Below are 27087 nucleotides of genomic sequence, written 5' to 3' on the forward strand. Positions count from 1 at the left end.
GAGAAGGACACAGACAATTTTGGACTGATTGTTTCTTCTCCTCTCACTAGGTCGCTTGTCCATTTATCTATAGCGGCCCATCTCCTTTGAGCTCTCCTAGACTACCGTTCCCTCTTTAAGTTCTCAGAGCACAATAGTATATAGCCTATATTTCATTTCATTTAAATAGAACTTAATTTTGTCTTTTTTGACTTCCCAACTAAAACTTAAGCTACTTAAGGAATTTGGCAATTACTGCCAAAACAGTAGATACTTCTGTGTTAATGTCTTATTAAATTTAACTAAAATCACAGTTATAAGGAATACTGAAATCTTATACAAACTGGAAAAATAACATTTATTCTATTTCATAGGACCAAACTGAGTAAGAGATATGAATAACTTTGATTTTTTTCTTGTTGGTAAGAAGAAATCTCCAGGGATTTATTATTTATTTAAAAAGCTAAAAATAAAGACTAGGCAAAAGATTGAAGTTTTTTTTTTGGTTGTTATATACAAGGGAAATGATGAAATCACTTGAAAACAGTTCAACACTAAAGATTCCTATTTGATAATAGAATACAATATTCCATGGAATATTATATTCTTAACTCAGGATGGATTTCTTTTCCTAATAAATGATTCATTCATGTGTTCAGTATATAGCAACTAAGCATCTACTATATTCTAGGTACTGGGGATACATTAATAAACAAAACAGACAAAAACTGTCCATGAGTTTACATTCTTGGGCTGGGGTATGAAGAGTGAACAAAATAAATTAGCAAATTATTACATATTAGAAGATAACAAATAATGGGGATAAAAAAAAAATACAGCATGGGGATATTATAATTTTATATTTTAGAGTGCTCAGGGAAAGTATCACTGAAAATACCTGAGAAGATGACATTTAAGCAAAGACTTCAAAGCAATGAGCAAATGAGTGATGTAGTTAGTTATCTAGGGGAAGAGTATTCCAAGCAGAGAGCAATAGTTCTGAGGGAAGAATGAATATGCTTGGTATGTTCCAGGAACAGCAAGGGGCCAGTATGGCTGGAGCAGAATGAGCAAAGGGGAGAAGAGAATATGAGGTCAGAACAGTTCATGGAGAGATGGACTGTGTAGGGCTCTAAAGGCCATTTAAAAGTGAGTGAAAAAGGAAAACACTGGAGGGTTTTGATCATAGGAATGACATCATCTGGCTTCTGTTTCTTGTGATAAGGATAAAGTCCAGTAGGGTAAGAGTAAATACTGAGAGACTAGTTAGGAGGTTAATGCAAAAATACAGGTGAAAGAAGATGGTAGTAGAGATCAGAAATAGGCAAATTTTAGCTATATTTAAAAGTGGACCAACAGAACCTACGGATACACTGTGAGTGAGAGAGAGGCCTCAAATATGACTCAAAGATTTGGGGCCTGAAGGATGGAAGTGCTATTAACTGAGAAGGGGAAAACCAAGAGAACAAGGGAGAGGAGAAGATACCAGAAACTCCGTATCTCACTGAGGACAGAGCAATCAACATGCCAAATGTTGCTGAAAATCAAGTTGAGGACTAAGAACTCATCATTGGATTTAGAGATATAGAGGCTACTGGACCTTGGCAAAGCATATGCAGGGAGTGACACAGGTGAAATTAGCAACACTACCAAAGTGATGGTCTATATTTTCAAGTCTTCAAAGCCATAAAATTATTGTACTCATAGACGTAACAGTATCTTCTCGCTGCGTACTCCTTCTTGCCTCTTATGGGGAACGCCTTCACTGGAGTGGAAGGAATTGGAAAAAAGGAAGAGGGACATCTCTTGGGCATGTGTGCCATTGTCTTTTTGATGACTTTTCAGGTGGTTGTTGAGTATCATTTGGTTATTATATGAGTTATGGTATGTTATTTCCTTTTTTTGTTTTATTTGAGGATAGACACAGGAAACAGTTGGAAGCTTTGATAGAAAGAGCTTACATTAATCAGCTAAAGCACTATTCCTGACAACTTTAATGATAGAAGATGAAAAGTTGTTTAAACAGTCAGCTAATTCAGAAGCCAGAATGGGGAATTCCACTTAGACTGTCCCTTAAGATAAGCTATTTTATAGCTGCCTTTTCCCCTTTCCCTTAACTTGAAAAATAGGCAAAGTGGCTCTTAAAGCGACTATATATATTTAAAACTTCACCAAATCAAACACAACAATGTTTTTGTTGTTAATATAATAGCTGGGTTAGGTTTATCAAACCCAATGACAACTCCAGTACTGGGTCACTTATTCTCTTCAGATGAATGAAGTATGAGTTCTTTTCCCAGTTTAGCAAGATTCTGAAAGAGATCAGATCCTTAATAGTCCCTATATTATCTAAATATCTAAATGTATTTTCTCATTGAGTAACAGAGAAAAGAAATTTCATTAGGATGTTTCTAAGCAGTGAGTCTAAATGACAAACTCAACAGAGAAACTATTTCCTAAATCTAAAAGTCTAGGAAAAATGCAGTCAGAATACAGAAAACTTTCCAAGTCACTATAGCTCTAGCATTAATTTTGTAATAATTTTTTCACAAGATACAGCACTTATTAAATGTGATAGGTTATCACTCCTTCACACAGAGCTTTTTAAATTGGCGCAGGGAGTAGAACTCTACTTTCCAACATGCATCCAAACAGAAAAGAGAACTGAAAGCTACTTAGTGGTTTTGACTATTTAAAAGTACTTGATAACTGTAAAATGTGATCTGGAATATTACCTTATATTTAAGAGTTTTAAATACCATTCCAAACATATTCACAGCTATTGTTTACTTGTTCCTTTGAGATAGTAAGTGTAAAAATCATAGTCATTTTAAGATTCAGGAACTGAAATACAGAACAGAAAAACTCTGGGTTTCTACTTCTGGGCTCTTCTCATCACATCAAAAAGGTTAAGTTAGAAATGTAGATAACTATAATTCAAAAACCAGAGTGAGGTTGCCAATTTATTGCCATTTCTTATTTTTAGACTTGTCTGCTATCTGGGAAAGAATATCTGCAGAGATTTAAATAATTATTTATTTGTTGTCTACTAAGTGGCAAGTTTTATCAGACATGAAATCATGCTGCAGCAGAAGGGAGGTTGGATTAGAAGTAGCCAGAGGTGAGGATGGTGGCAGTAGGTAGTATGGAAACAGAGGGAGGAAAGCAGACAAGGATATTAGCTACTTTTTAAAAAAACTGGTTTTAGAGAGAGAGAGGAAGGCAGGGGGGAGGGAGAGAAGAGAAGAAAAGAGAAAACATCAATCTGTTGACCCACTTATTTATGTATTCATTGATTGATTCCTTTTTTTAAGATTTTATTTATTTATTTTTAGAGAGAGGGGAAGGAAGGGAGAAAGAGGGGGAGAGAAACATTGATTGGTTGCCTCTTGCTTCTCACACATCCTCAATGGGGACATGGTCCACAATGCAGGCATGTGCCCCAACTGGGAATTGAACCGATGACCTCTCTCTTCGCAGACTGACGCTCAATCCACTGAGCAACACCAGCCAGGGCTCACCAATTGATTCTTGTACATGCTCTGACCGGAGATTGAACCCGCAACCTTGGTTATCAGAACAGCATTCTAACTAACTGAACTACCTGGCCAGGGATGAGATTTAGCCACTTTTTCAAATTATTCTTTATACTCAAATTCATCCATGAAACAAATATTTATTTAGCACTTACCAAGTACCAGACATTATTCTATGTTACTGGATATAGAAGTTAACAGAATAGATAAATGTCCTTTTCATAAGATTTACATAGGGGGAAGCAGGGAACAAAAAATAACATAGTGTATCAGATGATGATAAATACATTGGAGGAGAAAAAAAAAACTGAGAAAAGATATAATGGATGCTGGGGGGGGAAATGTGTGTGTAGGGAGTGGTTTCATTATTTTATTTTTTAAAAGATTTTATTTATTTATTTTTAGAGAGTGGGGAAGGGAGGGAGAAAGAGAGGGAGAGAAACATCAGTGTGTGGTTGCCTCTCTCATACCCCACGCTGGGGATCCAGCCCACAACCCAGGCATGTGCCCTGACTGGGAATCAAAATGGCGACCCTTTGGTTCACAGGCTGGTGCTCAATCCACTGAGCCACACCAGTCAGGGCCATTTCATTATTTTAAAGTAAGCAGTCAGTCAGAGCTTGATGAATGACCTCTAAGCTGAGACCTCAAGTATATGAGAGCAATCCATGCAGATACTTGGAAAAAAGGCAGAGGAAGAACAAACACTATAAATCTAAGGCAGAACTGTGGGGTACTTGCAAAACAGCAAAGAAGGGGTCCAATCTGAATGGTATGATAAAGGGAAAGAATAATAAGAAATAAAGTGCACATTTATCTTTATACACACCTACTATCTCCATTTACTATGTTCCAACTTCTCCCCAAGTTAGAACATATGAGGTCTGTCCAGAGGGTATCCAGCCATGTAATAAGAAGAACAGAGACATTTACTGAAGATACAAGATACAAGAAACATTGTACATAGAACGACTCCTCAGTCCCCTTCAGAATATACACCCTGGGACCTCACACAGTTCTCCCAATTGCCATCAGCTGCCCCCTTGTATTTTCCTGAATCTCATCAACAGTCCAAAATTTAGTTTTGGGAAAAGCCAGAAGTCATAGGGTGCCAAACCTGGGCATTAGCGGGCCTGAGCCACCTGGGTGATTTGATTTTTCCCGAAACACTCTGCACGACATGTGATGCATAAGGGATGTGTTCATGTGATGAAGTTGTCAATCATCTGTTGCCCATAGCTGTGGCCTTCTGAATCATCCAAATAGTTTCTGCAGAGCAATGTTCAAGCTTAATGCAAAACTGGATGCAGATTCATTGCTCTACTTGCTCAGTCATTTTGAATGCGACAGCCACACAGTACACACATGCTCACTGAACAGGCATCTATCACCCCCACTGACTAGCAGAGTGAAGTTGTCTTTGTTCATGCATGCACATTCCAGTCCACTCACCCTGGGTGCCAGGTTACACTGATGTTGGTAAACTGTTCTCTGGACTTTTTCTGGACAGACCTCATATATATACTTTGTATTATATGCTCTAAAAGGTCTTGAAGTCCCAACGGTTGGATGTTATTTGAAAACAGTGATGAATAACATCACTTTATAAGACTCAAAACTCAATCATTCACAACTGAATAGATACTGAATAGACTGGGTCAGATTTCCAATTATATCCAAAAAGAATTTGTTGAGACCAAACTTTGTGAGAAGTCTCCTAATTCTCAACATATACACACACACTGCACCAAAAAAGAGAACAGGGCAGTTTTACTCAGGTGTTGTTTGTATCATTTCAATATCTATCTCCAAATTATTAAAGGCAGAAAAAGAATGTTAAGACAAGTATAGTAAGACTCTGCAGTTAAGTTTTCATATACTGAGAAATAATATTAAGCAATATTAAATAACACACATATATTACCTAGAAGAGTGTTTTCTAGATTTACCCCACTGTTCTCTCCACAGAAGTTAAGACATTTAGTTTGGCAATCCCCATGGAAAATATAAATTAACACTTAGATTAGATTTTGAAAGTATGTTCATATTAGAACTCCCTAAAAGTGATATTAACTGTGACATGCCTCTCCCTCTATCTGGAGACTTCTGGCCAAGATGGAGCTGTAGACATGCTGCATCTCCCTCCATAACTAAGAAGGAATACAACTACCTCAAAAGTAGAAACAATCAGAAGTTCCAGAAAATCAAAGTGCATGGAAGTCCAGCAAACAAGGATATAAAGAAGAAATACTCATCCAGACAGGTAGGAGGGGCGGAGCCCAGGCGGAGAGGACATGGCCTGGTGGTGGCAGCAGCGGCAATAGCAGCGGCGGGCTGGTGGAAAGTGCAGGTACACGTTTTAAAAAGTCAGGAGGGACACCTGTGGAGCGTTCCCAGCACCTCACCAGAGCAGCTCACTGTCCCAGCTCAGGGGAAAATCAAGCCTCATTACTTCTGACTGTGCAAACCAGTGGGGGTTGAGACGGAGGCAGAAATTGCTGGTCTCTCAGCACAGCCCATTTGTTTAAAGGGCCCCCACGGACCTAGAACATCCGCAGACCCGCCCACTCTGGGAACCACAGCCAGGGCAGCAGCTAGAGCGGCGCCAGTCCGGTGCGGAAGTGGGAGAAATGCCTGGAAAAGGGGCAAGTGCTGGGCAAGCGGCATTGTTCCTTCTCAGACCCCTCCCCCGCATACAGCGCCACAACGTGGCGAAATAGGTCGACCGTTACTGATGAATCCCTAAGGCTCTGCCCCTTACAACGTAGTAGAAGCGACAGCTCTCCCTGGGACACAGAAGCAAACCAACACAGGAGGCTTCCAGCCAAGATGGAGACCTAGACTGACACGCCCCGTCTCCCTCCACAACTAAGAAGGAATACAACTACCGCTAAACCAGCAATAACCAGAAGTTCCAGAAAATAAATAAAGTCCAACATATGAAGTTATAAAGAAGTGGTGCTCATCCAGACAGGTAGGAGGAGCGAAGCTGGGGAGAAGTCAAGCTGTGCTGTCTGAGGCAGCAGCAGCAATGGCAGCAGGACAGCATTAAGCACAGACACCTGTATTTAAGGGGAGGCGAGAAGCACCTGGGGAGCACCCCTGGCTACAGACCAGACGCATCAGCTTGTGATTCCAAAGCTGGGGAAGGCAGACCTCCATTGCCTTGGACTGTGAGGCCCGGTGGGGGTGGGACGAAGGAGGAAGTTCCCGGTCTCTCAGCAGAGAGTGAAAGGCAAGAATCCATCCTGGACCTCAATCCCGCAGAAAACGCCACAGCGTGGTGAGATGGGTCACTTGGTTGTGATGAGTGCATGGGGCTCCGCCCTCTATGGCACAGGAGGTGTGACAGCCCTGCCCAGGAAGCAAAGGTAAACACAAAACTGTTCAAGATGGCACAGATCATGATAGAGATCCCAGTGACACAGCTGACCAGACAGCAAATTTCTAATCTAACGAAGCAGCAGATAGAAAATCTTTCTGAGGCACAGTTCAGAGCTTTGCTTATAAAAGCGCTTACAGACCTAACAGCAGATCTTAAATAAGACAGGGAAGGAATGAAGGCTAGTCCTGCTGAAATGAACAAAAACACATATGAAACTAGTGGTGAGGGCAAGAAAACCAGGGATCAAATCAACAAATCTGAACATAGGGAAGGAACAAACAGTCAACCAGTGCAGAAACAGGGAACAAGAAGTGAGGACAATGAGAAGAGGCTCAGAAACCGCTGGGACAGCTATAAGCAGACCAACATCCGAATCACAGGGTTGCCAGAAGGTGAAGAAGAACTAGAAATGGAAAAACTATGTGAAAAAATAATGAGGCAGAACTTCCCGAACTTGGGGAAGGAAATAGACTTACAGGTCCAGGAAGCACAGAGTTCCAAAGCAACTGGACCCAGGGAGAACCACACCAAGACACATTAGAATCAAAATGTCAAAAGTTAAGAATAAAGAGAGAATCTTAAAAGTAGCAAGAGAGAGGAGAACTACATGCAAAGGTGTCCTAATAAGACTGTCAGCTGATTTCTCAAAAGAAACTCTGCCAGCAAGAAGGGACTGGCAAGAGATATTCAAAGTAATGAAAAGCAAAAACCTACCACGATTACTCTATCCAGCGAAGCTGTCATTCAGGATAGAAGGGCAGAGAAAGTGCTTCCAGGACAAAGTAAAACTGAAGGAGTTCATCAGATTCAAACCACTGTTATATGAGATGTTAAAGGGACTTGTTTAGGAGAAAGAAGATCAAAACTACAAACATTAAAATGAAAACTGTATCACAACAACCAACAGAAGCTAGGGAACCGAAACAAAGACAAACTAAGTAGGCAATGAGAGTGTGAACAGAATTATAGGCATGGGGAAAATTATGGGGGGAGGTCAGCGGGGAGGAGGACGGGGGGAAAGGGAGAGAGAGGGTACAGGAATTAAGAAGCATAGTAGGAGGGAATGGAGTAGACAGGAAGAGGTTGAGAAGAACTATATGCACAACCAATGGGCATGGACTAAGGATGAGGGACAACTGGAGGGAGGGATGTCACTTGGTGGAGGGGAACAAAGGGAAAAGAAATTGGGACAACTATAACAGCATAATAAAGCATATTTTTAAAAAAATCTCGTGATCTTGCCCCACTTGCTGGAATATTTTCCTCATGTCATCTAAATAAATGATTTGCAAAGGAATGAGGTTCTTCCAGGAATATACATCAATCAGACTGTGAGGTATTTTTCAAATCACCTCCCGAATTTCTACTACCTTGATCCTAAGTCACATTCTTGAGGTATTTTAGGGGTGTCAGGGGAAGGAAAAGTTGAGAACCACTGACCTAAATCTTTTAGGTCCATCTAAAATCTCATTTCTTCTATGGGGCTTTACAAGCCCATCTCAGGCTCAAAGGAGGAATTAATTCACTCTTCAAAATGTGTATTACTTATTATTAGTTTTGTAAAAATAAAAAGCTTATTTTAGTTTTTACATATCTTATCTCTCCAGTTATGATGAACTTTACCTGAGAGTAAGAGTGATTTTTGTCTAAGAAAAAGGACTTGGGTTCCAATGGAGCATCACATGAAGAAAAATTATTTGTGTATAAGGTAAATTTCCATTAAAAGGAATGTCTGTTTTCATGAAGAAATTTCAAATTTTCTCCTGAAAAGGAGGATGTAGAAGAAATGTGTATCTTCTCAGCACCTGGACTCTAATATGTAAGTATATGACTGACTAAGTTCACTTGCTATTCTCAAATTTGAATTACCAGAACATGCTAGCAACTAAACTCTTAAGTCCATTCAAGTCATGAATTTATTACTTTTGCTAAGAACAACTGTATAAAATTAGATCCCTCCTGGTAAAAAACTGGATGTTTTTTCTGGTGTTTGCAATTTATAGTCATTTTTCTTAGAACTATAATCTGGCCCACACACAACAGATCATAATTTTATATTTCGAAGGGATCCTAGATAACACTTTTCAAATACAGAGAAAGCTTCAAAGAGGTCAGCTTACTTGCCTTAAAACACATAGCCAGCCATGATTTACTCAATTTCAGTGACAAACACCTTAAACATAAACTTTATTAAATGGAAAAGGAAAGCTAAGAAATGTTTATTATATGTGCTATCTTTGGATATTAGATGCGACCAACCAATATGAATTTTAGATACTGCAGACTTAAACATGGATTTTTTTCAAACACTAAACTTTCAGTAAAGACAGTGAGCTGCTTCTTACAAAACATTTGATGGAACAGATTGAGATTTAATGGAGAGTTCCTCTGCTGCCACAAGGCAAGTTCTATTTGCATTGTTTTATTCTTATTCAAAACGTTTGGCAGGATTGTCACAGGTCCATGTATATATAGTGGAGGTTAATTTGTAACTAACCTAGGGTGTCCAAAAGAGCAAATTCTTTTCATTTTCTTATTTAAGCCAAAATGATTAAGATCAGAATATTTAATATTAGTATGTGTTACATGCAGCTCCTATACATAGATATAACAAGTGAAAGGTGTTCCTGACTTTATACACCAGTCCCAAAATGGGGTCTCAGAGTAGTAGTGTTAACTTGCTCCGAAGAGGTTCATTTAAAGAATTTTTAAAGGGTTGGTATTTCTATACTACAAACTTATATGTTACACACAAAGCTTATCTTCAATCTGTGAATAACATGGATGTTTGGGAGAAAGTACCAAGCCCAGAAGAGTATCACGTTTCAGTCATTAATCTTGAAGTAAATTATTGGTGATGGTCTTCAATGAAGAAGAATAAGCCTAAAACTCCCTGTACATTGTGAAGTTTTAATAAAAAGTGAGCCCTGGCTGGTGTGGCTCAGTGGATTGAGTGCCAGCTGTGAACTAAAGGGTCACCAGTTAGATTCCCAGTCAGGACACATGCCTGGATTGCAGGCCAGGTCCCCAATAGGAGGGGCGGGGGTCGCGCGTGAGAAACAATCACACATTGATGTCTCTCTCCCTCTCCTTCTCCCTCCTTTCCCCTTGTAAGGGACAAGGAAACTGGTGATTCTCGAACTGGTAGAAAATAATTAGCAGCAAAGGACAAATGTAATCTTGAATCAGGGGGTCTCCAAGCCAGAGTTAACAGTATTAAGTATTAGCACACTCACAAGTCAGGAAGTGACATTCTGCAGCTCAGCACAAATGCCTGCCTCTGAGATCAAAGGGGAGAGATATTCATCACCAAACACACGGAAATGGGAAAATGTAGCTAGACATACCCAGCAAACAATTTAAGGAATCTTCAAGGGAAAGCTGGAGAGAGACCTGTAGCCAGATTGCCTTTAGTTAATTATCACCCTCAGTTAATTTAGCTAATCACGTTAGATTGTAACTCTGGAGCATCCGAGAAGGAAGGGGAGGCGGGGAAAGGGGGGTTTTACTTGAGTTAGGATAAAAGCAGCCTGCTCTGATTGTTGGTGCGCACCTTTGATTTAGCTGCAACCGGAGCTGCAGATCTGTGAATAAACAACTGCCTTGGTTACTGCTAAAGTCCTGTGTCCCGGTGTTTTCATTGTGAGCACTTCTCACACCCTCTCTCTAAAGATAAAATAAATAAAAAGTGAGTCTCACTCCAACCTTCAAACCAAGTCTCCCACATCCTCTTTCCATAGGCAATCGTTGTTACCTAGCCAAAGATAGCCTACGTATGTGTGTGTTTCATAGGATAGTTTTACTTTATTCTACTGTTTTAATTTTTTATTTTATTTTAGTTCATGTCTTTTATTAATCCACATATGATTTACTTGACTTCTGTTTTTTTGAAGTAATAGGTCAGACATAATAGTGTAGTTTTTAAAAACAATCACTTCTTTTCAAAAATACTTACAGAATGACCTAATAATGAAAATATCATCACCTTAAATTCTTAAATTAATACAGTTTTCAAAGCATTTTCAAGTATATAATCTCAATGATCTTCAAAACTAACAGCTCATGGTAAATGTATTCCAACTTCAAAGAATCACCGATCTGAGTCATCTCTCTCCAGAAAATGGTAACACAAATCAACACCAAATAATAGCTGTGTATTTAAAAAACAAAAAAATAACACACTTCTAAGTAAATTTAACTATCTTCTCTCAGTAACATATTCCAGTCTTAGATCTACTACAGTCAATAACTTTTTGGTATTTTTAAAATTCACACTGGTATCAATATTGCAAAAATATTTCAGAGTTGTAATATGCACATTTCTAAATTAGTTTCTCTATTTTAACCTATTATTGCCAATATTATCTGAATAGAAATGCCATTCTCTATTCCTTACCCATTTCTACCACCTCTACAATATATGATAACTGATCTAAGGGTCTCATTTCATATAAAAGAACATCAGTCTTCCCTTTTTGATTATGTAATAGATGAAAATGATCCTATAATGCTGATGACACTGCTACCTAACTTAAGCCTCCTAAAAGTGGGGTAATGATTAGCAGAAAGATGTAACATTTAACTGCTAGCAAAATATAAATATAAAACATATTTCCAACTGTGAAGCTAGTCAATGAAGAAACTTTGAGAAAATTAATTAAATAAAAGCAGCATTAAAAACGTTTTCACAATTTAAAAGTATCCATCTGGTCCTGACTCCCTTTGCCTATCTGAGTTAATTACATAAATACTACTTCCCTGTACCCACAGAGTAGTTATCTTTTAAAAAATTGAAAATAATTTTTAAAAATTGTGATATACACATAAATTTACCATTTTAGCCATCAAAATACTTTAACGAGACCCTAATTAATAATTCACTTAAGGTGGAAATAAGAGATACCTATTCTTTTTACTAATAAGAATACAGGGTGGGGCAAAAGTAGGTCTACTGAGGTGAGCACATAAAACAGTTTATTATTTATTAATTGTTATATTATTTTCCATACAAACAACTATAAAACCTATGTTTGCTCCACCCTTTATATTCACAGAAAGTTTAAGCCAATCATGTATATTATCACAGATCATAAATCCAAATGAAACCAGGTAGAAATTCAAAGGAAACTATTTTTGGAAAAATAGCATTTTTATTAAAAATTCAAATTCTCTAAATCTTAAGTTTCTTAAACTGATACCAAAATGCTACCAAATAACATGGCACTATCAAATACAACTGGGGACTCCCAAAAAAACTGACTTATAAAAAATTGTGTATTTATTACTATATGTTTAACCTTCAATCACCTTTAAAGTACTCTCCATCTGATGCAATACACCTATCGAGATTTTATTTCCACTACTCAAATCAGTTTTTGAACTCGTAGATTTTAATGCCTCTTAGTGCTTCTGCTGGTTTTTTGTTTCGCCTCTTCCACATCAGCAAAACATTTCCCTTTGATGACTATTTTCATTAGGGAAACAAAGAGTCACTCAGGCAAGATCCAGTGAATAGTGAGGAGCAGGACATGGGGGTGGGGGTGTTGTGCCATTTTTGGTCAAAAACTGCTCAACACTTAGTGTGGTGTGGGAAGTGCGTTCATAAACCACCCATCAAGAAATGGACAAATGCACCGGAAGAGTCTTCAAAAAAAATTCACTGAAGCCTACCACAGCCTCTCACAACAACGCCAGCTGGTACACTGGTACAGATGGGTTCCTAGAACACTCACCTAATGGGGGAAGAAGCTTGTACTACAAGGGTCCTGTCCTCCAGAAGATAATTCTTAATTTTTAAACAAAAATATTTTCAAGTGCTCTAAAGTCTGAATTAAATTATTTCAATAAATCAATAGCAGAACTGGGTGGGGGCAGGGCACCACAATTGCTGTTGCTTGATCATTAATCTCTTCACAGGCCAACCCAGGATATACAAGTATGATTTTTATCTAGCATGTTTTTTCATCATATGAAAAATTTTAATATAGCAAAACTGAATAGGAAGGAAAATGTAGGATGACTGAAAAACATTAAGTGATCATTGATTTCCTGTTATTTTAATTATCTTTGATATAGAAAGTGAATTCTGTGTGGCAGTACCTGTCCTAAAGAAAGTAAGCCTCCCATGGAAATATGAAAATGAACGTGAACCCCAAACCGAGATCTCAATTCAGATCCATATCTGGAAAATTTATTTATCTTTCATATTAGAAAGGCCAGAAAACATGTTCATTTTTTTACATATGCATAAACAAACAATGGAAGAATAAACAAGAAACTGGTTACCTATGGAGGGAGAGATATGAACTAGTTGAAAAGGCATGGTTGGAAGCCAAATTTCAGTTATGAACTGAACTATGAAAATGATTACCATTCAAAAGTAAAATATAAAAGGGTATAATATTTTAATGAAATAATCAACCTCCAAACTGTTTTTTCAAAGCCTCCTTAGCTTTTATATCTTCAAAAAATTGAAATGAAGTTTCTGAAAATGGGAAAAAAACTGATTTTCTAGAACCCATTTAAAAAAATTAGATGGGTGGGTAGAGCTACAGTAAGTAAAGACAAAACTTTCTGACTAACTTATGTACTACATCCCTTAAACATTATTACAAACTCAAGAGTAAATTTTTCTCCTTGAGAGTGTTTTAAAAGGCAGTACAGTTAATATGGCTTTATTAAATCAATCCTCTTATTCCAACTGATGTTTTTCTGGCAAAAGAAAACTTTAATTGTGGGAAACAAGATTTTTTTTGTTTTGTTGTGTTAGTTTGATTTTAAAGAAAGAGAGGGAGGGAGAAAGAGAGGGACAGAAAAACCCATGTGAGAGAGAAACATAGATCAGTTGCCTCTTGCATGTACCTGACTGGGGAACAAACCTATAACCCAGGCATGTGCCCTTACTGGGACTCGAACTCACGACCTTTCAGTTTACAGGATGGCACTCCAACCAACTAAGCCATACTGGCCAGGGCAATTGTGGGAAACAAGTTTGATTGAAAAAATTTAAACCATATCAGATAGTAATTTCAGCTCTCTGGGGAAGGGTTGCTCTAAGGAAGTTATCCAAGTTATTTACTATACTGTTTCCTATAAGCATGGATAAACAACATACAGAGAAATATCAGAGACCATGACAGAATGACTAATATACCAGAAGTTTACAGAGGCAACTGCTGTGGGGAAACACAATACATTTGGAGTTACACCTCAGTTTGAACCTGATTCTGTACGTCCTGCTAATCTTAGGCAAAAAACTTAACTCTTCTGAACCTGTTTCTTTAATGACAAAATGAAGGTGATACCATCTAACTTAAAGGATCATTAGGATAATTAAATAAAATGCCCACATTGTCAGGTTTCAGACTATTTTGGCTAGCTTTTGTAGAGGACTTAGAGCAGGAAGAAAAAGCTTTCCTTAGAGAATATCTTTGAGTCACATGTGAGAAAACTATAATGGAAGAAAATAATTTAAAATGACAAGGTAAAGAGAAAGCTCTTCTGGGAGTCAGGTAACTGGAATCTAATCAAAGAGAAAAACTAAGCATCTCTCCTGAAAAACAAAAAATTTCACTTCATTTATCTCTTAATTTACTTCCTCCTTTTTACTTATTTCAGATATGAAGATCCATTACCCTAGAACAATTTTCAACCTTTTTCATGTCATGTCACACATAAACTAAATGCTAAAATTCTGTGACACAGCAGAAAAGGTATAACTTTGATTCATTCACATCGGAAATCTATAGTTGTGTTGGCTGTTGTCACTTTTCTACTTGACAATCTAAGGGAAAAGAGTTCACTGCCCCTGACAAAATAGTCAGGTATATAGCACGTTTTAAAAATTCTTGCAGCACACCAGTTCAAAATCACTGGCCTAGAAGAATCATTTGACTATTCTAGGGAAAATATCCAGTGTAGGTAAATATGACCATCAAATTTAAGATAAAAAATATATATCTAAATTACATACTAGGTTTATAACCACTGAAAACATTTATAAATATTTTCTTTCAGAAAATTTCCAACAGAACTTAAAGATGACTACATAAGTACTTCTTTTTGTCCAAATAGGCCCTTGTGTTTTGAAATATGACATAATCTTAAACCCACTCTATACTTGTGGGAAGATTATTTCCTACTGGCAAAAATACTCAGTACTAAAGTTGGAATCATATGAAATTGCCATTGTTCAACTGTTATTGACCTACAAAAAACCCAATTTCACTGTGAGTGTTCAATGTGTGTCAGAAATACCATATACTGGGGTACTACAGATCCTCTGTTTTCAGGTAACACAGATTTAACTGAAAAGACAGAAGAGGGGCATGGTGCATTCACTGCAATTTAAAAAACTTACTGACATAACTATTTGGTTTCTCCCTCGTATTTCAGTGACATACAGACCAAAACAATTAAGAATATTATTTTTTTCAATTCATTACTGAACATAATTGTATACTATGTTAAGGGCATTTGATAGAAAACAAATTGCCTTAGATTTGGTACTACCATCCAATATAAGACCCAAAAAACATGTTAAAATAGAGGAGAAGGATGTTATAAAAAGAAATTAAGAGGTTACCTGTCTTTGAGTGTTTTTATATAATATACCTTTTATTTATTCAATGTTACAGAGAAGATGAGCTCCTAATTCCTCCAAAAGTATCTTTTCTATAAATCACAGTAATAACACAGAGTATAGAGTGAAAGAGTAAAGTTCAAAAAGTAATTGGGAGAGAAATAACTGGTAGTAACATACCCAGAAAGCAGTTATTTTCTACTTAGAAAACCATCACCTGGCTCTCAATTATTTCAGACACTTGTGCAGAAATGTTACTGCCCTGACAATCTGCACATCACCTGCTTTTACAATGTAGTACATATTTGAAAATAATTAGAGGATGTTGAAGGAGAAACAAAAATCACTCTTTTTATTCTTTAGAACTCTGGGGTCTTCCTATTTCCCTTCCTCCCCACCTGGCAAGGGGAGAAAGAAAAGGAATTTTATTTTAATACACCAAAGAAGTCCCTGCTAGGTTTGGAGATCCAAGAAAAGAGATGCAATCTGACATGGGAATGGAGGCCACAGCTTTGTTCATTTTTCCTTGAATGCACACATTCTACACTGAGTGTCACCTGTGAGTAACTAAAGGTTTTCCCTGAAGATAATAACACATTTTATGATTTAACAATTCTGACTAACAACCAAGAAAGTGAAGAATGTCTACTGATTTACTATTTGGTTAAGCTTCTGTCTGCAGGGAATGAACTGTGACACAATTTAGCCACCAACTGCTACATTTTTAAAATAGAGCTTTTAAAGAATAAAATTGTTTTTGAAATAAAGCTCTATTCTCAGCACACCTCTTTCCAACTAGTTTCTGCATTTGCTAAAGAGAGCTCAATGACCGAATCAAGAGAAGGCTGGGCACTGCCAGGGCTGATTCATAAAAGTCAGCAGCCCGTCTTCAAAAAATGCTTTTTTTTTTTTAATTTAATTTTATGTTTGATTTTCTTAGATTAAACCCACCCCCACCCCCAGCCACACACAGGAAACCTGTTATTAAAGCAGAAATCTCTAAAAATTGATCCGTGAGCCTCTGGTTACTGCTTTTCACACACTCCTTCATTAAGAATGCAAGTTTCTTAACACAACCACTCGTTTTAACATTTTTCATGCAGGTCTTGCTTACTGAACTATTTTATGGTACTTCTCCCCAGTTTACACTAAATTTTATATGAAAACACTAATTCTGCAGACCAGTAAGGTTTTCTCATCTTGGTCAACAAGCTACTAGATTAATTGCTAATTAAATACGCACTTTTTACCCACTATTCACTTTCATGCATAACCTCTAGAAATTGTATCTGAGAAGCAAACTACAACTTCCTCCATATTCAAAGATGACAGCTCCAGTACTAGAACACAATCTGGGGTTGCCAGTGCAGTCAGCCTTAAACCTTTGTGTCTGTCAGAGGAAAGAACAAAAGGCAGTGCTTCTTTCCCCAGCACCTCCTCTACGCTGGAGGAAGGCAGGCTTGACAGAATAGTTACAGAGAAAAAGGAAGCCATGCCGAAGCCAGTGAGAGTTTCCCCTTAAAACACACACACAAAGCTACCCAAGCTACCCACCTTGGATAGCTGCCTCCTGAGGCTAAAGCGCTGGACCATGGTCACCCTTAGCAATCTTCAGACAAAGCAATCCACGAAGGGACGAGCTTTTTAAAAAAACGCTTCTTGGAAAAATCGGTGGCAAAACATTTTGAAGACTGTCATAGTTCTCCAAAGAATTTCCTTAGGAACCTTAGCAGACTTGTAACCACTTCATTGTTCTATGGGGAGATACTGCAAAGCCTCTGTCAGAGGACGGGCCAGCCAAGGCAGGGAGGGGTGGAATCCTGGAGCGGCTTCGCCCATTGCTAAGCTCTGCTAGCACTTCCTGTGAGTCAGCCGTAAGGGGTCCACACAGAAGGACCACCCCTTTCCTTCCCACCAAACCATTACCCCAGGATGCCGCTGTGGTGCCACCTGAGACTCCTGGGACGATGGACCTGATGTTCTGGTCTGTGTGGGAGGAGGAGTGGTGCACCGTCTCAGAAAGCTTCTGCCTCTAGTAGAAAACTGGCAACTGCAACAATTCCTCCCCCCCTAAGTCCTCTCGGAGGAGGGGGATCCCATGCGAAGAGCAATACTCCTTCTCAGCCCCCAACTCAGGTAATCCACTGGGTGAGATAGTGTGAACAGAAAGACTTGGCAACAGCCGCCCTCCTCTCCCCACGCCTGTACCAGCCTGGCTCAGAGAAGGAAACTCCTCCCAAAACTCCTCCCAGCTAGGCTCGGCAGCTGTCTGGCTTTGTCTATGGTAATTGGCCAAGCCTTTCCTCTTATTCATAGGGAGGGGTCCTGCCCAGGGAAGGAATGTCAGGTGCACACAGGCATACTTCAAGGGTGACTTCAGCTTCATTAGGAAGTTCAACATATTATCTTTCATTAGAACAATGTAATTTTTTAAAAATCTTCACAAAAGGAACAGCTCAGAGTGAATTAATGCAGGTAAAGAGGTATGAAAAATGGCAACTGGGAGGGCAGTTCTAAAGCTAAAAAATATTTTATTATCATTTACCAGACTTTTCCTATTTGATTCTACTTCCAGACAACCAATGAAAGGGTAAAGCTTCATTTTAATGCAACTTTGCACTCTTCAGGCTTCTCTCTAAATTGTTCATTACTTCTGAATGAATAACTGACCAGGGCAGAATTTGTTGGCATTTATTAATTTTTCCCCACTCCAGTGACTCTCAATTCCCTGTAAGCATGATTACATCTTATGCTGCATATAGCCTCTGGTGGAATGAACTTAGTATGTCCAATTGCTGTGTTAGGCATTTCACATCTTCACAATGTTATTGCACTGATTTCTCAAACAACCCTGTGAAGTATGTATTAATATCCCAACTGTTCAGGTATGTAAAGCATGAATCTTCTCTCTAAAACCTCAATATTATTAAGAGTAAACTCATAATAAACTCAGGCAAGAAAAGTGAAAAAGGAATTTGAAAAAAAAAACTTTATGAAATGGTTATTCTCAACTATGCTCACATCACATACTACCGGTTTCCAATGATCACCAAACACGATGTACATTTTCAAAAAATTCACCTAAAATATGACACACATATTTCACACTGCTTTAGGAAGATACAAAAGATATACGAAATTCAAACAAATAGGATGCTGAGGCTCCAAAACAATTAATCTAACCAAAATGTGTATATAAAAATTTTATTCCAAAAACCTTAAATGGAAAAAGAGTGAACATATTTAACTGAACTTTTTAATGAAATTCCAACGCTAAAAAAAACTTTTAGATCAAAAACCATAACTGAAAGTGAAGACTCATTAGTATCTAGGTTCAGAGTATCAGATGTAACCTAATTATTTAAACTGATTAAAATTTATTCTAAGTGAAAAGTAGGTTGGCAGAGAACGTGAGTTCTGTGATGTTTTGTTTGTTTGTTTCTTTGTTTTTTAAATGGTAAGTACCAGTATACCTCCACTTTTCTCCCACAAAGAATGAAACCAAGTACTCAGGAAATTCTTCCTGGGAATCCAGGAAGAATTAATGAGATGCTGTTGTGGGAATAATGAAATTCCTTACAAAAAGACATACTGTCTTTGAATATAAACATGAGGCATTTCTGATATAAGCAACTAGAATCCAAGATCACTGATGTCATATTCTTTCTAACTGCACTTCCCTCCCAAAAGGAAAGAGGAAGATGAAAGGAATTAGGGAAAATGTCAAAAGTCTACAGACCCAGTACACATTAAATATCAGTCATGAATGGAATAGGGTATAAATCCTCAATTCTACATACACATAAAAAGATTTATGGATTAAAGGATGGTGCTTTCATTGTAGAAGAAACATACTTATTTTTTGTACATTAAAATAAAGATAAAACTAATGGTTTAAATAATAACAAAACCTGTTAAACACCATTTGATAAAAAAGGAAAAAAATATTTTTTCCCTATTTTGAGGAAGTGCAATAGCTTTTTGGATAAAAACGGTAGACTAATATCAAAAATTTCAAAACAATAGCAGGAAAGATAGAAATGTATAACCCAGAGAAAAATCAACAACTCTGCAATCATTCTCTTATTACTCCAGGACCCAAGTAAACAACGTCATTTTCAGTAGTCTGTGACTAAAAATCCACATCATATTCTTATACTATATGTGGAGGCAAACAAGAGCTGTCCATGGGATTCATTAGTCCTTTTTGGATCATGCTCTCTTTGTGAATCTATTAAAAGCTATATACTCAGTCAGTGAACAGACATACATGATACACATGAATAGACATATATAGTATTTTTTGATACAATTCCAAATGAGTCATTGATTCCCCTAAAGCTCATCCATAAATACTACATTAAGAACTTCCTTCTGATCATGACTAAAGAAGATCTAAACATCAATCACTAAGTCTTGTTTTCTGCTTTCCACCACAGGTAACAGTTCTTAGTAAAACTGGAAAACAAACAAAAACAAAAAAACAAAAGCCTGTCCTTGACATGTTGACCCCAAACCCAATACATTTTCTTTACTTGTATATAAGTTAATAATCTACTCCCAAAGCCACAAATGATATTTATGAAGTGGTCTTTTAACTGTTTTAGTTTTTCTTCATTGTGTAGAAAAAAAGAAGTTATTATTTTATTCTCCTTGTTTTGTCCATTACATATAATCCCACACCAGAAATAACATTAATACTTTACCTTACTGTATGGTTTCCTGCACATGTATAAACATATATATGTTTGTTTCACAAAACTAGGGCTATACTGTTTTCTGGTTTATCACTAAAAAAAAAAAAAAAAAAAAAAAAAAAGCACAAGTACTTTGGAGGAATACTTACGAAATTTAAATAATCATCCCAATTTTGCTGGTCTCTAAACTCAAAACTCCCTTTTTCTAGCTTCATTCTTAAAATTCTCTACAAACACATTTTAAAAATAAACTGATGTTAAAGTTCTGTATTACTGAATATCACGTACAACAAACTACATTTTTACAGGGAAGGGAAAGAACCTCTAATATTCCTCATACTCACTACATTGCTTTTTCCATTACATCACACTTCCTCCTGTTTTTTAAAATAATTTAAAATGCACTAAAAAAAGAACACTACTTAAAATACTCATGTAGTAAATATTTCGGTAAACTGAATAGTTATTCCATTTTTAAAAGTTGAACCTTTAAACTGTAAGTTACGAGTGAGTTTCCCTACAGCCTGGCACACCTAAACAACTAATACACTTATAGTTCCTCCCTTATCTCTTTGGTATCCAGTCTTGTAACAGAGTTATATTAAATGAATCTTATTGTTCAAACATCACTGTGGGTTTTAACCTGTTTCCTGTGATAACTCAGTAGAAATAACCGTGCAGTTCCAGCTACCAGTCAATCAATAAAATTATAAGCCTTTAACCTTTAATAGGCTTTCATTATGCAACATTTCAAAAAGTCCCCTTTCATTCATGCTAAACAAGCATTTTTGACACCAGATACTAAGTATGGGATGAAACACTCCCTTTACTTAATGATGTCACAATCTAGTAACATAGAAATAGAAAACTTAAACACTTAGACTATAGTATCAGTGACAATGTTATGTGGCAAGTGCTGTAACAGCAGGGACCGTAGTAGCACTAAGGAGGGTGTGATAAAACTTTCTGTGGGACAAGAAAAGCGTTCAAGTTTTTAAGGTTAAAAAGGAATTCTGCAAATGAACAAAAATAGGGGGTGAGGGCATTCCATGCAGTGAGGAAAAAAATTAAAAACATAGGAGTGAATCAAGTAGTAAGTAAAATTTAGTTTTTTCATGCTAATGGGACAACATGTCATAAGCCTGGAATATTCAGAATATTTTGTTTATGGAATGGGAATGTAGATTGTAACAAAATTCATTTATTCCTCCTTTCTAAATTGCACCTGTTTAACTATTTTTCTATAAACTGTTCAAAGGGGAATAGTTCATCATTTATAAATAATGTCATAGTTCTCTCTTTACAGAAGTCCTCTTAATTATTTTCTACCTTGAAAGCAAAGAGAGAGGAAATCCATTTTCAAAAAGTTTAGCCTGACCAGGTAGCTCAACTGGTTAGAGAGTTGTCCTAATACTCCAAGGTTGCAGATTTGACCCCAGGTCAGGGTACATACAAGAAGCAACCGATGAATGCACAAATAAGTGAAACAACAAATCAATGTTTCTCTCTCTCTCTCCTTGTCCACCCCCTCCCTTAAAATTCAATCAATTAGGAAAAAAAAAAAAAGGTTTGATAAATAGTGCTGCCAGTTTCAGGATTCCCTGTGGCAATTCAGGCCCCTTAAATAATATGAGATTTCTGTCTTGCAAAAACAAATTTATTTTGGGAATCCCACAACAGATAACATTAAAGATACCACATTTTCTCTACATAAGAGGAACTAACTTTAACTTGTGAGTTACTTACAAAAATCCAAGCCCCTGTCAATATAAATACCCATGAAAATAGTACAATTAATTAGCAAGTAGTTAAAAGTTGACAATCAAAAAATTTAAATACAACTTATTCAATTCCATAAATAACTCATCATGATGGCTGATTTAAAGAGGAGCCAATCATTTCAAATAACATTTTTATTTTGGTAAACTGGACTTGGCTCTTTCAAATATACTAAATTAAGGTTGTCTCTTTCTATATCAGCAATGTTTTAGGACTTGCATCAATTTCCTCCACCAAAAACTCATGCCATACATCACCTACAGTGAATACATACAAAACAAAGGAGAGAAGGAAAGGGAGAAGCGATTGAGTTTGTTATGTGCCTACTAAATGCCAAACAACTAACATGATATATATGAAGTATTTAAACACTGTTAAGTCCTTAAAATAGTTTTCAAGGTGTTTTATGTGCTGGTCTCCACCTTCCCTCTTTAGACATCTCACTACTTGCAACTTCAAATCTCAGCTTAAGACTTCTGTTCCTTCAGGAAAGCCTCTATCAACCCTCACCAGCCCCTTTCTCCACCTTAAAAATTGATTCTTCCTTACCACAGTGTATTCTATTTTCCTTGTTTGCACTCCCCTCATCAAAACATAGTCGTGTGAGAGAAGGGGTGGGTTGGGTGGGGGGGAGAGCAATGGGGAAAAAATGGGACAACTGTAATTGAAAAATCAAAAAATAAAATTTAAAAAAAAATAAAAAAGAAACGAAGTCGTTAGAGGTAGGGTCCTAAAATGCTCAGTGGTATTCTGACACCTACTATGCCCTTAAATAGTTACTGAATGAATGGCTTAAAAATCTAAGGCAGTGCTTGATGGCTCTATAAAACTTTAAAAGTTTCTAAGACATTCTGGACTAACATCTCTCTTCCTCAATATCTTCCATACCCACAAATTCCCTGATCTTTCAACCTAATTAAATTCTATTTGTTTTTCTATTCCATTTTATAAAAATTAACTATTTGTCAATTATTTGTCTTCCATTTACAAATGACTCCTTAAAATTTAACACTTTCTAATAAAAGATTTCCTATAAAAATACAATAAAATATAAAGAATAAGAAAATTTGTTAATAATATCACCATACAGAAGTACTTATTACTAGTGTTTTGATAAATTTTCATCTGGGACACTTCTTTATTTTTAATTATATAAATAATTTATAATAGCTTAATTATTGTAACCCTGTTATCAGTTTATCCTTTGTTTACCATGGATTTATATTCTATTCACTTAGAAAAGTATACAGTAATATCTGCATGCTAGCTTGGATTGGTTTTTAACCCAACTAATGTACATATTATTTAAAACTTCCTTTTTTATGTAGGATTTGAATGTTTGGGTCCCCCCCAAATTCATATTAAAATCCTAAAACTCAATGTAATGAATTAATGCTTATTTAAAAGAGAACCCAGACGTCTTTCCAACATGTGAGGATACAATGAAAAGTCTACAGTCCCAAAGAAGGCCTTGACCCAAACATGCAGGCACCCTGCTCTCAAGACTTCCAGCCTCCAGAACTGTAAGAAATAAATTCTGCTGTTTATAAACTACCCAGTCTGTGGTATTTTGTTACAGCAGCCCAAGCAAACTAATATACCCTTTAAAAAAATTTCAACAATTCGGGGGTTTCCAGTCAAGATGGCGGCATAGGTAAACATGGCTTGCCTCCTCACACAGCCACAACAAAATTACAACTAAAATATAGAACAATCATCACACAGAACTGTCAGAAATCAGGCTGAATGGAAGTCTGACAACTATGGAATTAAAGAAACCACATCCATCTAGCCTGCTGGAGGAGCGGAGACACGGAACTGGCTGGTCCTATATCAACATGTGGTGGATAAAAATGCAGACAGGATATCCTGGGAGTGAGGAGTCCCAGCCCCACAGCAGGCTGCACAGCCCAGGGTTCCAATGCCAGGAAGATAAGTCCCTATAACTTATGGATGCAAAAACCAGTGGGTACTGAGTCAGGGAAAGAAACTTCTGGAGTCCTAAGCACTTCCTCTTAAAGAACCCACAAAAAGACATACTCAGACTCACTCACTATGAGTTCCAGTCTGGGGTAGCAGCTTGAAAGGCACCTGCGGCATATGGGGAGGAACCGAAGTGCATGGCATCAAGATGAGAACTACGAGACAGCTTTCTCCCAGTTAGAAAGGCAGGCAGAGGCCACTGTCCCTTTTCTGAGCCCTCCTCTTAAAAGCCACATATCTGACTCCACCAACCTGGCTAACACTGTTTGGCCTGCCCTGCCCTGGAGATCCCCAGAGACTCCATTCCACTCAACTTTCAGGCTCACCCAAGATGTTCCATATGAATGGCTCGTCTTCGCTCATGCTTCACAACTTCCTAAATCCTCTTAAGCAACAGCTGGCCTCAGTGAGCCCCTAGTCCCCCATTCCTCTTGCTAAGTAATCCCAGTCATGGCACTAGCAGCAGCCAGCCTAGATTCACAGCTTGGCTTCACCTGGGAATCTCCAAGCTCAACACAAATACCAGCCATCTCACACTGCTTTATAGCTCATGCCGGGTGGCCTGGGGCAAAACACAGGTGGGGGCTGACCTTGGCCTGCACCACCTGGAAAATCCCTGACCTTCAAATCCAGTGGGTAGCTACAGACCATGTTGCAGCACCACCACCCTGCCCCTGCACAGCTGATCCTTCATGGAGGGTGGAGGATGGTGGTAGTGGTCATAGCCAGTCCTTGCAGCTGACTGACCTGGGTAAATTCCTCCAATTGATCTGCCAATAACGATCAAGACTCAACTACAAGAGGAGGATGTACTCAGCCCACATAAAAGGCATACCTCAAGTACCCAGCTTGAGTGACAGAGGAGGCTATGCCACTGGACTCAACAGGACATCTACTACATTAGGTCATGCTACCAAGAGAGGGAGTCATAGCACCTCTACTTAATACATAGAAACAAACACAGGGAGGCCCAAATGAATAGATCATAATTCCAGAAAAATAACTAAACAAAATGGAGATAAGCAATCTATCATATGCAGAGTACAAAACACTGGTTATAAGGATGCTCAAGGAACTTAGTGAGGACTTCAGAAACGAAGGATATATTAATTGAAATAAAGAACAATTTACAGGGAAACAACAGTAGAGTGGATGAAGCTGAGAATCAAATCAATGATTTGGAACATAAGGAAGCAAAAAACAACCAATCAGAAAAACAAGAAAAAAGAATCCAAAATAAACAAGGATAGTGTAAGCAGCCTCTGGGACCACTTCAAGCATTCCAACATTCCCGTCATAGAGTTGCCAGAAGGAGAAGAGAAAGAGCAAAAACTTGGAAATCTATTTGAAAGAATAATGAAAGAAAACTTCCCTAATTTGGTGAAGGAAATAGACATTAAGTCCAGGAAGTACAAAGAGTCCCAAACAAGACGAATGCAAAGAGGCTCATGCCAAGACACATCATAATTAAAATGTTAAAGGTTAAAAATAAAGAGAGAATATTAAATGCAGCAAGAGAGAAGCAGTTAGTTACCTACAGGAGAACTCCCATAAACTGTCAGCTGATTTCTCAAAAAAAACTTTGCAGGCAAGAAGGCACTGGCAAGAAATATTCAAAGTCATGAAAAGCAGGGACCTACAGTCAAGATTGTTGTACCCAGCAAAGCTATCATTTAGAATCCAGGGAAGATAAAGTGCTTCCCAGACAAGATAAAGCTAAAGGAACTCATCATCACCGAGCCATTACAGAAGATCAAAACTATGAACATTGAAATGACAACAAACTCACAACTATCAACAACTGAATCTAAAAAATAAAAACAAAAAAACAGGGTAAACAACTAGAACAGGAACAGAATCATAGGTATGGAGATCATTTGGAGGATTATCAGCAGGGAGGTGAAAGGGGAAGAATAGGGGAAATACTCTGGCTGGTGTGGCTCAGTGGAATGAGTGTTGGTCTGCGAACCAAAGGGTTGCCAGTTTGATTCCCAGTCAGGGCACATGCCTGGGTTGTGGGCCGGGTCCGCAGATGGGGGCATGTGAGAAGCAACCCACTGATGTTTCTCACCCTGTCTTTCTCCATCCCTTCCCCTCCCTCTACAAATAAACAAAAATCTAAAAAGAAAAAAAAGAAAAGAAAAGAAACATAATTGGTAGGAACAAAATAGGAGGATGTTAAGAATAGTATAGGAAAGGGAGAAGCCAAAGAACTTACACACATGACCCATGGACCTAAACTAGGGGCAACGGGTACCTGGCAGAGGGGCCAAAGGGGGAAACATTGAAACAACAGCCTAATCAATAAAATACACTTAAAATTTGTGGCATTGTTGCACCCATTCAAACTGAATATGGGTGGCGAGACCAGTGTGGAAGAAAAAGTAATCTCAAAAAAGAGTCCACAGAATATACAGTAGAGGTAGTAAAAAAGTATATCAAAGCATAGAACTTCCAAAAATCAACAAAACATGACAAAAAGCAATTAGAAAAAAACGGAAGAACAAAAAAACTACAAGATATACAGAAATAATTAACAAAATGGATCCGTACAAAAACCTGAATTGCCAAAACTTGGAAGCAACCAAAATGTCCTTCAGTAAGTGACTAAAGATAAATAAAATATGGTATATCCAAACAATAAAAAATTATCCCGTGTTAAAAAGAAATGAGCTACCAAGCCATGAAGACATATGAAAGAAACTTAAATGCATATTATTGATACTAGGTAAAATAATCCAATCTGAAAAGGCTGAACACTATACAATTCCACTATATGACATTCTGAAAAAGACAAAACTATGAAAACAGTAAAAATATCAGTGGTTGCCAGGGGTTAGGTATAGGGTAAACAGACAAAGCATCAAGGATGTTTAGAGCAAATACTCTAAATGATAATCTAATAACGGATACATGTCATTATACATTTGTCCAAACCCACAGAATGTACAATACTAATGTTAAAAATGGGCTTTGGGTGACTATGATGTGTCAGTGTAGATTCAGCAATTATAACAAAGGTACCACTCTGGTAGGGGATGATAACAACCGGGGAGTCTATGCATATGTTGGGGAAGGTGGTATATGGGACATCTCTGTACCTTCCTCTCAAATTTGCTGTAAACCTAAAATTGCTCTAAGAAAGAA

General features: G+C 37.5%; 1 protein-coding gene across 5 annotated transcripts in view; it reads right to left on the reverse strand.

Annotated features, from left to right (window-relative positions):
* The window catches only part of TMCC1 (transmembrane and coiled-coil domain family 1), a 242665-nt gene that overhangs the window by 126185 nt on the left and 89393 nt on the right, over nt 1–27087 (reverse strand). The window contains exon 1 of one of the 5 annotated variants that reach the window (XM_090284214.1): nt 17036–17642. The exons of the other annotated variants lie outside the window; for them this stretch is intronic. Within the exon in view, the coding sequence (XP_090140340.1) occupies nt 17036–17074 (39 nt within the window). The 5' untranslated portion in view covers nt 17075–17642. Of the gene's footprint in view, nt 1–17035; nt 17643–27087 lie in introns of those variants that run through there. 5 annotated transcript variants of the gene reach the window in all.

This window comes from Furipterus horrens, unplaced genomic scaffold (genome assembly GCF_987537825.1).
Source record: "Furipterus horrens unplaced genomic scaffold, mFurHor1.1.pri manual_scaffold_7, whole genome shotgun sequence".
NCBI lineage: Eukaryota > Metazoa > Chordata > Mammalia > Chiroptera > Furipteridae > Furipterus > Furipterus horrens.